The sequence below is a fragment of the Mobula birostris genome, chromosome 9 (assembly GCF_030028105.1).
Source record: "Mobula birostris isolate sMobBir1 chromosome 9, sMobBir1.hap1, whole genome shotgun sequence".
Classification (NCBI taxonomy): Eukaryota; Metazoa; Chordata; class Chondrichthyes; order Myliobatiformes; family Myliobatidae; genus Mobula; species Mobula birostris.
In genome coordinates this window covers 136,932,085-136,948,535 of record NC_092378.1, presented here as the reverse complement: position 1 = coordinate 136,948,535, position 16,451 = coordinate 136,932,085, and the positions used below count along the sequence as shown (strand labels likewise).

Below are 16,451 nucleotides of genomic sequence, written 5' to 3'. Positions count from 1 at the left end.
GCATTCGGGCTCTCACGACCAGACTATGTAACAGTTTCTTCCCCCAAGCCATCAGACTCCTCAATACCCAGAGCCTGGCTTGACACCAACCTACTGCCCTCTACTGTGCCTATTGTCTTGTTTATTATTATTTATTGTAATGCCTGCACTGTTTTGTGCACTTTATGCAGTCCTGGATAAGACTGTAGTCTAGTGTAGTTTTTGTATTGTTTCATGTAGCACCATGGTCCTGGAAAACGTTGTTTCATTTTTACTATGTTCTGTACCAGCAGTTATGGTTGAAATGACAATAAAAAGTGACTTGACTACAGTAAGGAGTTTGTGCATTCTCCTGATGACCGCATGGGTGCTTCAGTTTCCTCTCACATTTCAAAGACATACAGGTTAGTTGGTCACCTGGGTGTAACAGGCCAGCACAGGCCTGTTGGGAAAGACGGGCCTGTTACTGTGCTATATCTCTAAATTAAAAAATAATAATTTTTTTTTTAAACACTTGTAGCCCAAACACTTATTTACCGGATATCATTAAAACAATTAAATGATTCCTAATTTGGTGATATCATACTTGTAGAGTAACAGTTTCAGTGAAACTATTGCCCAGACAAAATGAGGTACAACATAATAATCACAATAACTTACGTATATAACCACATTATTCAAAATACTTTCGTGCAAGTAAAACATACAAGGTCAAAGAGTCATTATTTTCAATAAGGTTGATCTGCACCATTTTGTTTCAGTGGTGATGGGAATACAAGTCAAATTTATTTTGAAGCAGTTAATTATTAAGAAAACATGTTCTGTCAGCATATCTCACAACACGCTGGAGGAACTCAGCAGGTCGGGCAGCATCCGTGGAAACAATCAGTCGACGTTTCGGGCCGGAACCCTTCGTCAGGACTGTAGGGGGAAGGGGCAGAGGCCCCATAAAGAAGGCGGGGGGAGGGTGGGAAGGAGAAGGCTGGTAGGTTCCAGGTGAAAAACCAGTAAGGGGAAAGATAAAGGGGTGGGGGAGGGGAAGCAGGGAGGTGATAGGCAGGAAAGGCGAAGGAAGAATAGGGGAAAACACAATGGGTAGTAGAAGGAGGTGGAACCATGAGGGAGGTGGTAGGCAGCTGGGGGAGGGGCAGAGTGAAACTGGGATGGGGAAGGGAGGGGGAGGGAATTACCAGAAGTTGGAGAATTCTATGTTCATACCAAGGGGCTGGAGACTACCTAGACGGTATATGAGGTGTTGCTCCTCCAACCTGAGTTTGGCCTCATCATGGCAGTAGAGGAGGCCATGTATGGACATATCTGAATGGGAGTGGGAAGCAGAGTTGAAGTGGGTGGCTACTGGGAGATCCTGTCTGTTTTGTTGGACGGAGCAGAGGTGCTTGACGAACCTACTAGCCTTCTCCTTCCCACCCTCCCCCCACCTTCTTTATAGGGCCTCTGCCCCTTCCCCCTACAGTCCTGACGAAGGGTTCCAGTCCGAAACGTCGACTGATCGTTTCCATGGATGTTGCCCGACCTGCTGAGTTCCTCCAGCGTGTTGTGAATGTTGCTTTGACCCCAGCATCCACAGATTATTTTGTGTTTCTGTCAGCATATACTTTAGAAATAAAAAAAATAAGCATATTAGATAACAGGGAGTTTATCAGCAAATTATCTTACACAATATAACATTCATCTATAACAGCCATTACTCAATTTAAAATTACATGTAGCTAAATAGAACAGAGATGATTGGGCAATTTCCCCACAACTTAATCTTATTGACTGATGTAAATAAGAGTGATAGCATGCATCAGGTTGATAGGTTCTTGAATAGTAAGGGGCATCAAAGGTTACAGGGAGAAGGTAGGAGAGTGGGTTGGGGGGAAGAGATAATAAATCAGCCATGATGAAAAAGCAGAGAAGACTTGATCAGCCGAATGTCCGGATTTTGCTCCTTTGTCTTATGGTCTAAAATGTATATGCAACTATCCTTCACTCATTGCAGAAATTACCCTCTTTTGGGGAAGTTGCCATGGTTTCTGTTTCTCCAGCTCTCTGGACTTTCTATCTATGCTATTGAAAGGTGCACATTCCATAAATCTTCCAAAATGTTAACTAAACCTGCAATGTCTATGTCAGTGTACCATTTTAAATAGGCTAATTATTACCTTACAATAATGAGCAAAACAATCTTCCAGAAACAAATTTTGCACTCCTAAACATGCAGGTTAATTTCAAGTGCAGAGGTATAGCTTCACAAACTAGCTACATTTTTTTTTAGGGGAACACTAGTTCCCCCTTACACAAAGTAAACAAAAATCACAAGATCTAGTGTGAGACGGAAACTGAATTACCTCACTAGAATGAGTAATTATGTTCAAGCAGTTTACTCAAATAACACACACACACACACACACAAAATGCTGGAGGAACTCAGCAGGTCAGACAGCAGGGAAGGGAGTAGAAGCCAGAATAAGGTGGAGGGGGAGGGGAGCATACAAGAGGGGGGCAGGTGATCAGTGAAACCAGGTGAAGAGGAGGTGGGTGGGTGGGGGGGGGGAATGGTGTAAGAATCTGGGAGGTGATAAGTAGAAGAGGTAAAGGGCTGAGGAAGGAAGAATCTAATGGGACAGGACAGTGGACCAAGAAATAAAGGGAAGGAGGGGAACCAGACGGAAGTGATGGTCAGGTCATGAGGGCAGGAAAGGAAAACAGCTGAGAGGGAAACCAGAATGAGGAATGGAAAGAAAAAGAAAACGGGAGAGTAGAAATTACAGGAAGTTAGGGAGACTGATGCTCAAGGCATTAGGTTAGAGGCTACTCAGATAGGATGAGGTGCTGCTCCTCCAACCTGAGCTTGGCCTCATCGTGGCAGGAGAGGCTATAGACAGGCATGTCAATATGGGAATGATATATCAAATTTTCCAGCATTTGCAGAATCTCTCTTATCTATAGTTTACTCAAATAAACACAGTGAGAACATTCTCAGAGATCAGAGAAGGGGTTAAACTAATTTTCCATAAGTCAAATTCACGCAACCTTTTTTATCCCCACCATAATTCAATGTTAGGATTGCAATGGATAATCTAGGCTTGATTTATGCATGCAAATTTACAGTCACAATCAAACTGGCTGTAGGAACATTACTGAATCAGAGTGGAATACACTAGAGAAGCCCTTGCAAACTGCTTATCAGTGACCTGTCAGCTTTCTTGCTTTGACTATATTACTCAAATATGAGCAACTAGCCTCTATTTGCATTAATATTGTTTGTTTGTTCAATGTAAAGTGGCAGCCACATTAGCTAGGATAACAGTGACGTCATTCAAAAGTAACTTAAAATGTTTTGGGATATTGTGAGGACAATGGGAGTGCTATATGAAAATCAACAAGTTTTAATTCTCATTGTGTATACTCACCCGTAAAGAATTGTCAAGAATAAGGAAAACTCAGATCAGTCATGCACATCAAAATTTTCTATTCGCTATCTCGTTGAGGTTAATTTGACAACATGGTGAGCAGCAATTTGGTTGCACACATACACGTAACACCATTAAAGCCTATCTACTTTCTTGTTTTGCTCACTGCCCAAAAGTGTAATTCGGGGAAATTCAAGAAGGTTTTTCAACAAGATCCCTGAAAGTTGCCAAAGAAGTTGATAGTAGTTAGCAAGATCTATGGTGTGTTAGCATTCTTAATCCAGGGATTGAATTTAAGAGCTGCAAGGTTATCGTGCAGCTCAGTAAAACTCTGATTAGACCACACATGGAATACTGTGTTCATTTCTGGTCATCTCCATACAGGAAATATGTGGAAGCTTTAGACAGAGTGCAGAGTTTACCAGGATGGTGTAGATTAGAGATCAGGTTGAATGATCTAGGGCTTTACACTCTGGAGCAAAGGAGGATGAGTGGTGACTTGATAAAGGTCTATAAGATTATGAGACACAGAGATAGAGTGGTGGGTGGCAGGGTGGAGATGCATCTCTACCAAAGGAGATGTAAGGTGCTTCTTCTATCCGCTAGCCTGCACGTCACACTTGGGTAAGGTGTAGTACCTGCTCAGCCCTCTGATCAGGGTCACATGAAGCCATGGGAGCAGGCAGTGGATGGTTGAGCAGCTGGTACATATCACAAGTCCCGCTGATGCGACCACTGATGCTAGGCAATCTCTGAGGAGTATTGATAATGGCTGGGGTCACCCGTCTTGTAAAGACGCTACCCAGAAGAACTTTTCTGTTGAAAAGGGGCCTTGATCAGCTAAGTATGTGGATTGAGGAAGGGCAAATGGTTTTCAATCCAGATAGATGTTTGGTATTGCCTTTATGCAGATACACCAGGATTTGGGACCTGGGAGTAATATAGAACAAAGGGACCTAGGAGTTCAAGTACATAGTTTACAGAAAGCAGAGTCACAGGCAGATAGGGTGGACAGGAAGGCATCTGGTGTGCTGACCTTCATCAGTAAGGACACCGAATATAGGAGTTGGGAGATGAGGTTGAAGTTATAAAAGATGTTGGTGAGTCAGCACTTGGAATATTGGGCTGAGTTTCTGGTCACACTATTGTAGGAAATATGTTATTAAACAAAGTGTACAGAAAAAGATTTACCAGGATGTTGCCTGGACTTAGGACCTGAGTTACAAAGAGAGGTTGTGTGGACGAGGACTTTATTCATTGAAATGTAGGAGAATAAGGAGTGACTTGATAAAGGTATGTAAGATTATGAGGGACATAGGCAGGGTGAAAGCACATAACTTGTTTCCCCAGGGAGGGTTGCTAAAATATGAGAGCACACAATAGTTAGAGAAGAGAGATTTAAAAGCAACATCAAGGGCAGCTTCTTCATGCAATGGCTGCTGCGCATTTGAAATGAGCTGCCAGAAATAGTGGTTGAGGTGGGCACATTAGCATCATTAAAAAGCCATCTGCACAAGTCTAAGGATAGCAGAGATTTCGAAGGCTATGAGCCAAACACAAGCAGATGAGACTAGCTTATTGGGCAATACAGTCAGCAGGGATAGGTTGGGCTGAAGGGCCTGTTGCCACACCTTATGACTATGCCTCTAGCTTCTGTTTGGATTTTCAAACCATCCCATGATGGAGTATTTAATAAATGGGTATTTCCAATCAATTTTTCATTCTTCTCAGCTTTCCTGTCTTTCTTAATGTCATATCTTATAAGCTAAAGGACAATGTTTCTGTTATCAATGTTTTCAAGGGAGTTCTGACCTGCTCAATTACATTTGTTCAAGACTCCACATATGGGCTGGATCTCATCACTTGACCCCAGGACCTTCCGCAAAAGGTAAATCTTCAAGTGTGTGATTAACATGGATCATGAGCAACAAATCCTAATCATTCTGGAAACATTACAGATAGGTGCTGACAGCTGCAGATAAGAGGGTTACTTGGAGGAAGAATTTTACTGAAAAGTAAGAATTTGCATTTGTTTATTGTTTTTCATTTTCTCAAAACATCAAAGCATTTCACAGCCAAATTAAGAACCTTAAGTAAGTTCAGATACTGAATGTTCTGCAAAACACCATAATTGTAACAAGGTGCAATATAATATAATTTTATATTCAGACCATCAGAAGGGAGGATGCTCTGCATTGATTGGTACTGGAATTACTGTTACTTAAGAGTTATTTACTAAATGATTTTGAAGCCAAAAAAACATCCGTCTCCAGATGACTGTGACTGGAAGGATTTAAGTAGTTGAGAAAAATTAACCTATGAGTAACAAGATCATCATTAACTTATGGCAAGATAAAGCTCCTAAAGGTATTCCAAGTACACAGGTTCATGGGATCCTGTTTCAAAAACCAATTAACAATATCAATGTACTGTAGATTAATAAATATATAAAACATTGAAGCATGGAGGCTCATTTCTATAAAGTTAGAATTCTAAATCAATGCTCCTTGAACTCCCATACAACAAAGACCAGACCATTTGGGCCATGTGGTTCTTGTTTTCAGTTTTACAAATAAGGTATGTAAACACTCAAAATCATAATAAGATTTATTATCATGTTCTATTTGTGACATTTTTGTTTGGCGGCACTGGAGTAAATACAAAACATTTACAAAGGTGATACCCAAGGATACAAATGGCAGGGAAATCTAAATAGACTTACTCATGTGAAAGTTTGAGGTAACCTGATAGAAGCCTTTAAAACCAGGAACAGAATTGATACAGAATGAAGAGATGTAGAAGCCCAATATTTAAGACCAGCAATAAAATCCAGTTGGTGAAAGCCTCTCTATTTCCTATGGAATGCAAAATTAGTTACCACATTTGCTGGCAGAGGAGACAGTGAGAAGTTTGTCAGTATAGGAGGAGGGAGGAATCAACAGAAGAATATTATAATATGTGGTAGGACACTCAAGTGGAGCAGACATGCCTGTTTAGAATAATATGTCAATGGCCAATTTCTATGCTGTAAAGTGTGGGGATGGGAAACAAAGTTCTGCTAATTAAGTAATGATCACTATTTGATTGAATCCTGGAGGTAGATACAATAGATATGGTTGTACTGGCTATTTTTAAGATGAAAGAGATTATAAAATCCATAAAGTTAACAGGCTTAGAGACCAGTCTGAAATTTCCAATCATCAGTGGAACTCCATGCTTACTTTAAAAAAAATCAATAAAAAACTCTATTAAAGATTTTCCATACCATCATACACACACACACACACACACACACACACTTCTGAACGCTAAGCATTTTCTGTTCTTATTTCCCATTCCAATTCGTGATACACATCTGTTTGCTAGAATCCAACACAGATCCGCTAGGTGGTCAAGGGCCCTGAAATATTCACACTCAAATAAAAGAGAAAAATAAAATTTTAAATTTACATTCATTCAATATTGCATTAATAAAACCTGGTTAACTTGGCCAACTAATATAATTAATGACAAGCTAATTTATTTTCTCACAATACACATAAAATTAAGTCATCCCATACACATGAAAATCATTTTGAGAAATGCCCAGTCAAGTTGGTGAAATCAAACTCACTTCACTTCAGGTAGTCAGTTTCCCAAAGTGTAATCAAATCAAAAAGCAAAGAAAAACAATTGCAGATAATAAGAAAATCTGAAATGAGCAAGAAAAAGTGGTGGAGAGCACCAGAATCAGTAGAGAGAGAGAGAAAAACTGGAGGTTCTGAAGAAAGCTCGACAACCTGGATTAATGACTGTTTCTTTTTCCAAAGATGCCAACGTAATCGCTGGGTTTTTCCAACAGTTTTTATTTCAAAGCATATGATGAATAAAGTTTATTAACTGAAGTTCTATGTCATTATATAATGACGTGCTAATCTACATGAATTACAATAATCAAGTTATACTCCTAGTGGCCACGTTATTAGGTACAGGATGTACCCAATAAAGTAGCCACTGAGTGTATTTTGTATGTTGTAACGCGTGGTTATTTGCGTTACTGTTGCCTTCCTGTCAGCTTGAATCAGTCTGGCCATTGTCCTCTGACCTCTCTCATTAACAAGCATTTTCACCCACGGAATTGCCACTCACTGGCTGTTTTTTTGTGTTTTTCACAACATTCTCAAGAATCAAAGTACATTTATTATCAAAGTATGTATGCAGATTCAACCCTGAGATTCATCTTCCCGATAGACCGCCATGAAACAAAGAAAACCGAGGAACCTGTCCAAGAAAAACATCAACCCACACCTCCCGCACAAAAAAAAATCACGCAAACAGCAACAACAACAAAAAAAGCCAAAAACATAGAATATAAAACACAAAATCAAGTGTCCAGGCACATTCAGTTCAGCTCAGTGTTTGTTATCTGCAGTCTGCTCTGATTCAAAATCGCCCAAAATAGCAACAAAAAAGTTACCAGAAACACATAATGCAAACTGCAAGTCCAATCTATAAACCACATCAATTAAACCTTGCTCAAGACCCAGAACTCTGGCACCGCTCTCCACTAACATCGAGGGAGAAAGGGACCATTCAAAAGCAGAGTTCTTCCTTCAAGCAGCAAGCAAGCGGGACAGATAGACTGTCACAAGGCAAGAGAGACAGACAGACTGTCACAAGCAGACATCTTCCTCAGGCAGCAGCAAGTGAAAGGCTTGTAGACGGCACTGAACATCCATTCGCCTTAATGACTTCAATCTTCCTTGGCGCTTTAATCAGCGAGAACAACGAGAAATGAAGTTGATCATGAGCTCGTACTCCATCTCCAGGCTTCTTGGCCTCAAGGCTGCACATTTTGCTCAAAGCTTCATGGAATACCCTTGGAGCAAAGTGCCAGATCACTCAATCTGCCCAAAAACACACACCAAAACATAGAAAACAGGCTCCAACTGTAGCAGAGCCACATTTGAAAGACATAAAAGAGGTAAAAGTAGTTTCGTGAACCATCTGGAGGATGTTGCCCTTGGTCATGTTGTTTGCTGGCACCGTTGAGAGACTATTATGTGTGAAAATCCCAGCAAAGCAGTTTTGGAGATACTCAAACCATCCTGTCCAACACCAACAATCAGTCCACGGTCAAAGTTACTTAGATTTCTACTCCATTCTGATGTTCGGTCTGAACAACAACTGAACCTCTTGACCATGTCAGCATGCTTTTATGCACTGTGTTGTTGCTACATGATTAGCTCATTATATATTTGCATTAACAAGCAGGTGTACAGGTGTACCTAATAAAGTGGCCTGAGTGTAATTTCTTAATACTCCAAAAGTTACTATCAATTTCAAATGTAATACTGCAAAAGGTGAGTGAATCATCTTCTTGGAAATTAATAATGAATCTTCGCAATCACATTACAGCACCCCCAAATTTAAAGGAAAAAGAAAATAGTATTCTTCTCTGCCCCCAGCAGTGTCTCAGTTGGGCAGGTTATATGCTTTGTTATATTCTCTGGCATGACGGAAATTGGCACCAGAAATAAAAAGAGCTGCTGGACTAGTTTCAAAAATTATTTGCATTGTTGATATATTACTCAAGGTCAAATAAGTCACAGTCATGCGACTGCTGTACTATAAATGAACTTACTGTTCAGTGCTTGCTTCTTCATAACAAAAAAAAAAGTAACAATTAGACAATGATAATTGCTGACCATGAAACAGTTCATCTCTGGGGTGAAATGGGGGATGCACAATTTCAGAAGGTTTCACAGCATTTATGATGCCAATGTGCAGCACATCAGGGTTGAAGTGCAAAGGTTGCAAAACTTACCATTCCACTGGTGTCCTGAATAGATGTAAACACTTCGGAGTAAGAAGAACTTTTGGATTGCTGTATGTACTCACTTGCAACTTAAAAAACAGTGAAGTCACAGGGTTATGTATCCCAGCAAGAAAAGGAAAAACAATAGACAATGAGGAAGAACGTGAGAAGACCAGGTGGTGGTTAATATGCATTACAAGGAAAAAGAGGCAAGTCCAAATACTCAAGAGTTAAAGATGTCAGACCGTAATTAGAACAATCAAATGCAGGGACAAACTCCAATGTTATCATTAAGGACTATAAGAATACTGAATAAAAATACTTTACTCAGCCAAAATACTAAATTCATGTGGGAAGCTTTGTCCATATGTGGTCATGAATTAACGATTGCATATATCCCACACCCATATTCAATAACTTTCGGCCTTTAATAGAGATTCCATTTCAGAGCCAGAAAGTAACTATTTTTTCTTAACAAAATATAATATAGAAGGTACTAAAAATACTTGGCAGGTTTTGCCACATCTATAGAGAAAGCAAGACAATTAACATTTTGGGATCAATGGTCATTTAATTAGCTCCTGCCTGACCTTTATTTTTAGCTTATTAATTTTTCAGGATATGGATATCGCTGGTAGTGAGATTCTTGCTGAACTGATTTATCCTTCTGAAGGTATATCCAAAAGCTACCAAGTAGGAAGTTCCAAGATTTCAAAGGAACGCTGTCAGAAATGAGAGAGATTTGGAAGAGAACCTGCAAGTGGTATAAATATAGAAATTGACGAAACATTTCAAGAAGACAGGCAGCACTTGTGGAAATAATTAACATTTTAGGTTAAATACCCTGGGTCAAAAAAGAGAAAACAAGAAAATAAGTTAATACTTCTTGTGTCTCCTGCAGAAAGTTTCCAGCATTATCAGTTTCCAGATTGCCAGCAGCTGCAGTTTGATTTTCAACCTGCGGGTGGTGCAATTCCCAAGAGCCTGGTAGCCTTGCCCTTCTTGGTGGGTCTGGGAAGCTCTTTGGAGTAGACCATGATTACCTGCAATGCATATTGCTGATCAAACACATTACGAGCACAGTACACCAAATAATTTCATCACTGCCACTGTGAAATGAATGTTGGTGAACCCTCCTGCATTCCCTCTCTGGCAGACATTTTCTTTTTTGGGTAACAAGACCAAGACTGCCCTGGTATAGTCTCGCGAAAGCTCTGGTATAACTGCAGCAGAACGTCCTTGTTCCTGTACTCAGAACCTCTAAATATTACCTACTTCCTTAACTGCTTGGTATGCTTGTATGTTTGCTTTCATTTGTAACACGCTGTAAGGTTTCACTGGAAATGTAATGGCTTCTCTGTAATGTTCCACTGCTGAGGTAATAGTTTCTCTGTAGCAGCAATGTTTGGGTTACGACTAGAGATAACGGGGCACACTAGCCCCGTTGTTCTTTCTTGTGTGTCTGGGAGCCGGGAATTCGCGGGTTTTTTGCCGGGGAGAGATGAGGAGAGAAGACGCGAATGGAGGGAGTTGTTAAGATTGCCGGACGGAGTGGACTTGGAGTGAGGGTCCGAAGGTCAGCAACGATCGGAGGAGGTCGATGGTGGACAAACGGCCTTATCAGTGAGCTCCAACCTTGCGTAACAGATTGTTTCATGAGAATAGGCCCCTTTTCTTTTTTGTTTTCTTACTAACCATATAGTCAAATTAAGAATTATAAAGCTCAATCGTTTAATCGCATATTGTATACTGTTTGTTATGTTGTGGTACTGATTTGTAACAGGGGACACATCGCGCAGCATCTACCCAAACGAGATTTCTTAAGTTTGGCCGGGCCAAGAGCTATCATCTCCTATATTAAGCCGCTAGTCAAAGCAAGAGTTACACATTGAATTGTCCCTTATATCAATTATTAGAATTAAAATAATACTCAGCCAATCTGCTTTTCCTACTAAATTGAATATGTTCATTTATCCACATTATACTGTGCCTTCAATATTTTTCCCCCACTTACTCAACTTTGTCTGATACACCTCGTAACATTGTTGGATCTTCCTCACAGCTTGACAATAACACCTGGTTTCACACTGTTGGCAAACTTAGAAATATCTCATTTGGTTCCACTTTTTAAGAACAATTATCTAAACACTTGAGGACACTTTTGTTATGCATTCCATTAATCCAAATATCTAAATACTAATCTTTTTTTAAACCAATCATCACATTGCATTCTCTTAAATACCATTAATTTTGTTCCATTAAATATCTTTAATCTGAATAACATTCACTGCAATATCTTTTAAAATAACACAAATTTTAGATAGTTGCAAGATTCTCTACTGCTTCTCTGAACACACTTCTCTTTCCTTTACTAATTTAATTTAAAATTATTGCACAGTTATACTGATTATAAATACCTGGGGATACAAATTGACAATAAACTGGACTGGTCAAAGAACACTGAGGCTGTCTCCAAGAAGGGTCAGAGCCGTCTCTATTTCCTGAGGAGACGGAGGTCCTTTAACATCTGCCGGATGATGCTGAGGACGTTCTACGAGTCTGTGGTGGCCAGTGCGATCATGTTCGCTGTTGTGTGCTGGGGCAGCAGGCTGAGGGTAGCAGACACCAACAGAATCAACAAACTCATTCGTAAGGCCAGTGATGTTGTGGGGATGGAACTGGACTCTCTCACGGTGGTGTCTGAAAAGAGGATGCTGCCTAAGTTGCATGCCATCTTGGGCAATGTCTCCCATCCACTACATAATGTACTGGGTGGGCACAGAAGTACATTCAGCCAGAGACTCATTCCACCGAGATGCAGCACAGAGCGTCATAGGAAGTCATTCCTGCCTGTGGCCATCAAACTTTACAACTCCTCCCTTGGAGGGTCAGACACCCTGAGCCGATAGGCTGGTCCTGGACTTAGTTCATAATTTACATATTACTATTTAACTATTTATGGTTCTATTACTATTTATTATTTATGGTGCAACTGTAATGAAAACCAATTTTCCCCGGGATTAATAAAGTATGACTATAACTATTTTCTGTCACCTTCTTTATTCACTTTGTATGGTCAATACTTTCAACAATTAATTTCTCTGCCTGTTACACAATTGCTTACCTCCCCTTTTAATCTCTTCTACCTTTAGCTTCTTCACCTGCATCTTAAAACATTTTATTTATTTATTTTGCAGAAGGGAAGAAGTGATTATGGTGGTGGATCAAGAAACAATTAAGTGAGCTGCTTTGCCCTGGGTGGTATCAATCTTAGTCCCTTGCTGGTGTGGCACTCTCATAAGTAAATAATAGTATTCCAACACACATTTGGCTCATGCCAGTCTGACATTTGCTCTATACCAGTGCTCTCAGTTATTTCTTGAAATCACGCAGAATGAACCAAATTTGCTGTAAGTTAGCTTCTGTAAATGATAGGGAGCTCATGAGATAGATAGATCACCAATTGGCACTCCTGACCAGATATGGTAAATGCTTCAGAGCATCTTTAACACTTGCATGCTGAGCTAAGCCATCACTGAGGACAAGTGACATCTTGGACTTTCCTCCTATTAGCTGTTAATGATACAAAGTCAAGTTTATCGTCATACGCACAATTACCTACACACACAGGTGCAATGAAAAACTTACTTGCAGCAGCATTTCAGGCACGTATAAAATACATTTACAAGAAAAGCATAAATTACACAAAATTATACAAGATAAAACATCTGGGAAAAAAATGTCAATTGAAGAGCAAAGTAGTTATAGTGTTGAGGTACTGATGGGGGGGGGCGGTCAGGCTGTAGGCTTGTTCAAGAACAGAATGGTTGAAGGGAAGTAGCTGTTCTTGAACCTGGTAACATGGGACTTCAGACTCAATGATAACTGTGGGAAGATGGCATGGCCTGGATGCTGGGGATCTCAATAATACATGTTACCATCTTGAAGCAGCACCTGATGTAGATATTTCCGATAGTGGGGAGGATGTGCTCGTGATGTATTGGGCCAAGTCCGCTACTCTCAGCATATTAAGTCTCTTTTCATTCGAGCTGCCATATCAGGCCACAATGCAACTAGGTAGGTCATTTTCAGCAGTACATCTGTGGAATCGTAGACCATGACCATTCACAGTAAGATGTGGTGGGATTACAGAACTATAACCTGATCCAATATTTGAAAAGTTGCCTAGTTTATTCTTCCTCAGACCAATTTTGAAGTTGCACAAGCATTTGGAGTTGTATTGCAGCTTCAATAGACTGGAAGCTGGTTTTGTTGCTGGCTTGTCCACCTGCACTCTATATGGACAGTAATGGTATTGATGGTAATGGTGAGGGGAAATGCTAGGCCACAAGTTCACAGATTGAGGTGTTGCATATTTCTGATAGTACCCAGTACTTCAGTGGATACCTAGTCCTGCAATATAACTATTCCGGGTCTATTCCACTTGGCAAGACTGCAGGGTCCACCACTCAAATGAAGGTCCCTTGTGTGCAAAGACAGGACTTTGTCTCCTGTAGTTGTTGCTTCTACTCCAATACTGTCATAGACAGATCGCCTCCCACAAGCAGATTGACAAGGATGAGAACATAGGTGTATCTCTTGTATTGATTCACTCATGATCTGCTGGAGACTCAGCTGTCAGTTCTCAACCTGCTGGGCCATGATGGTGCTACGTGATCATGGTTCCCATCCAGAGCAAATTCTGTACACTGACTAATTTCAGTTCTTCTTCCAAGATTGAAATGGAAGGAAGGTAGTAGCTGTTATTCAAGAAGTGGTTTTCTTTCTCAGGTTTAACCTGATGTTTTAACATCTAGCGTCAATGCCAGGACCCCTAGGGGCCATCTTCTCCCACGTGTACCATTGTCACCTCTGGTAAGTTTGTTCTGCCAATAAAACAGGACCTACTGTAGAACTGGCAGAACTATGCAAGTGTACTGCTGCATAACTAGTCTGTTGAGAATTCTACCACGGAATACCCAAATTTCAGTTGTATACAAGAGAACTTCAAAGATCAAAATAGTTTTATTAAAATACGGATATTACCATATACTACCTCGAGATTCATTTTCTTGCAGGCACTTACAGGAAAAAAGAAATACGTAAATGAAAATTAGAGATTTGGCTAAAAGTGACCTTGCAATGTCCAAATTTGATGTATTTTATTTATTTAGCGATACAATGCAGTGTAGGCCCTTTAAGGGGCTCCGCATAGCAACCCCAGTTTAGGACAATTTACAATGATCAATTAACCTACCTCGTAGGTCTTTGGACTATGGGAGGAAATCGGAGGAACTACGCTTTGCACAGGGAGGGTGTACAGACTCCTTACCGGTATTGAACTCCGATGTCCCAAGCTGTAATAGTGTCATGTTAATCACTGCACTACCTTGGTGCTCCCATTTTATAAAGCCAAAGTTGATGTCAGTTTTATTTTATATATTACTTTTATATTGGTATGATAACTGAGTTGCTAGACCACATATAAATTGCTGACGGAACTCAGAGGTCCAGGCAACATCAATAGAGGGAAATGAAGTTCATATTTCAGGTCTACACTCTTTACCTGGCGACCTGAACATACCAGATGCTCTTGTGTCTTCAAATTGTAGGGCTATTTCACAATCACAGTGCTATGTCTGGAGTCAAATAGACAAACAAGACTGGCCCAGAAGCAACGCACACAAAATGCTGGAGGAACTCAGCAGGCCAGACGGCATTTATGGCCAAGACCCTCGGAACCGAAAAAAGGGACACGCCTCCAGTGTCGTGATGTGTCCTGATGAAGGGTCTCGGTCCGAAACGTCGACTGTTTATCCTTTTTCCATAGATGCTACCTGGCCTGCTGGAGTTCTCCAGGATTTAGTGTGTGTTGCTCTGGATTTGCACCATCTGCAGATCTTCCCGTGTTTCTGGCCCAGAAGAACGCCTTAAGACATGTCGCTTGCTTTTGTTCCTCTGATTTAAAAATGCACAATTGCCGAGCTGGGATATGAACTCGGGCTCCGAGTTTAGGAGTGTGACCGCCAGCACTTTTACCTTTACCTGATCCTGTTCTTCCTCAGAGCCAGCTCCTCCTCCTCGGTACCGAAATCCAGCGACACGTCCTCAGTATCGTCCACTAGCGCCTGCAGATGATAATAAAGAATTAGTTATGGGTTTCTTTCCCCGCTAAATGAACAAAACCGCCAAGGGGCTGAAACGCTCCGCCATCGGCACCTCGCCACCCCCCACCCCCGGGCCGGACCCTCTCACCTGCCGCATGATGGTTGCTCGGCAGCGGCCCGCTACCTTCTGTGTGGCTGGTACAGCTCACAAATGTATCCGGGTGGATGCGGCTCTCAGCAAGCTTTCCATGGGTTGCATCATTTAATTCCAGCCCCCGCCGCTCGCTCGCCTCACTCTACTCCCGCGATTGCCCTGTAAAGGCCAGGCACGTTGGCTCTTCCTTCATTTCCATAGATGCTGAGTTTCTCCAGTTGCTCTGGACTTCCAGCATCTGCAGAATATCTTATGTGTATTACTAGCCGCTAATTGCGAACCCAGATCATGGAATATCAAACACATAACGAGTCTGACGGAATTAGAATCTATATTCTTTATGTCTTTTCGGCAGAGGGATGGCTGATATTTTCCTGGTACACCTGACTCGGGTAGGATGTGGTAGGAGGCGCTGTGATTCATTTCAGCATTTCATTTCTCTTTCAGAAGGTGGACTTGAACACCTTAACAAAGCCAGAATGCTTTTTCAATGCAATACGGAGGGAGTGCTGCATTCATTCAGATGAGTGTTAAGGGAGCACTTTCTGGTGGCTGAGCAGTGGCAGGGACGTCTCCTGCCACCCTCTGCAGCTTTCAGTGCAGTTAGTCAGTCCCCTAATTTCTGTCCTTCCTTCTCAGCCACAGTTAAAGCTGCCCTTTTCAGTGTCTTACTTCAGCCAACTCTCCGTTGTCCCCTTGAGCCCCACTTCAGTCACTCCCATATCAGAGTGTAATCTTGTCGTCGATACACCGACGAAGCCCCGGCGTCCACCTCCTCAGGGCAATGCAGTACCTCAGCTTGTGGCCAGCCTCTACTCCTTCCTCCCATAGGATGGTTAACTCAATGAGGAGGACTGTCTTGGCGGCCATGGACCATCTGGGTGGAGAGATATGGTGGTGGTTTCCATGGGGAACTGCAGCAGTCTGGCGAGATCTGTCCTCATGTTCCACTGCTTGCCTGTGGAGAGGAGTCCTGAACGAGCTCTTGGGCAGGT

The 16,451-nt window shown here is 41.4% G+C and overlaps 1 protein-coding gene across 3 annotated transcripts in view; it reads right to left on the bottom strand.

Annotated features, from left to right (window-relative positions):
* Positions 1-15,700, bottom strand: part of LOC140203118 (Golgi apparatus membrane protein TVP23 homolog A-like) — a 37,565-nt gene extending 21,865 nt beyond the window's left edge. For 2 of the 3 annotated variants that reach the window (XM_072268946.1, XM_072268949.1), the window contains exons 1-2: positions 15,451-15,557; positions 15,241-15,323 (exon numbers count right to left, since the gene is read on the bottom strand). In XM_072268946.1, coding sequence (XP_072125047.1) covers positions 15,241-15,323; positions 15,451-15,459 — 92 coding nt within the window. In that variant the 5' untranslated portion in view covers positions 15,460-15,557. Of the gene's footprint in view, positions 1-15,240; positions 15,324-15,450 lie in introns of all 3 variants that reach the window. The other variant, XM_072268947.1, reaches the window with a different exon arrangement.
* Between the last annotated feature and the right edge of the window lie 751 nt (positions 15,701-16,451).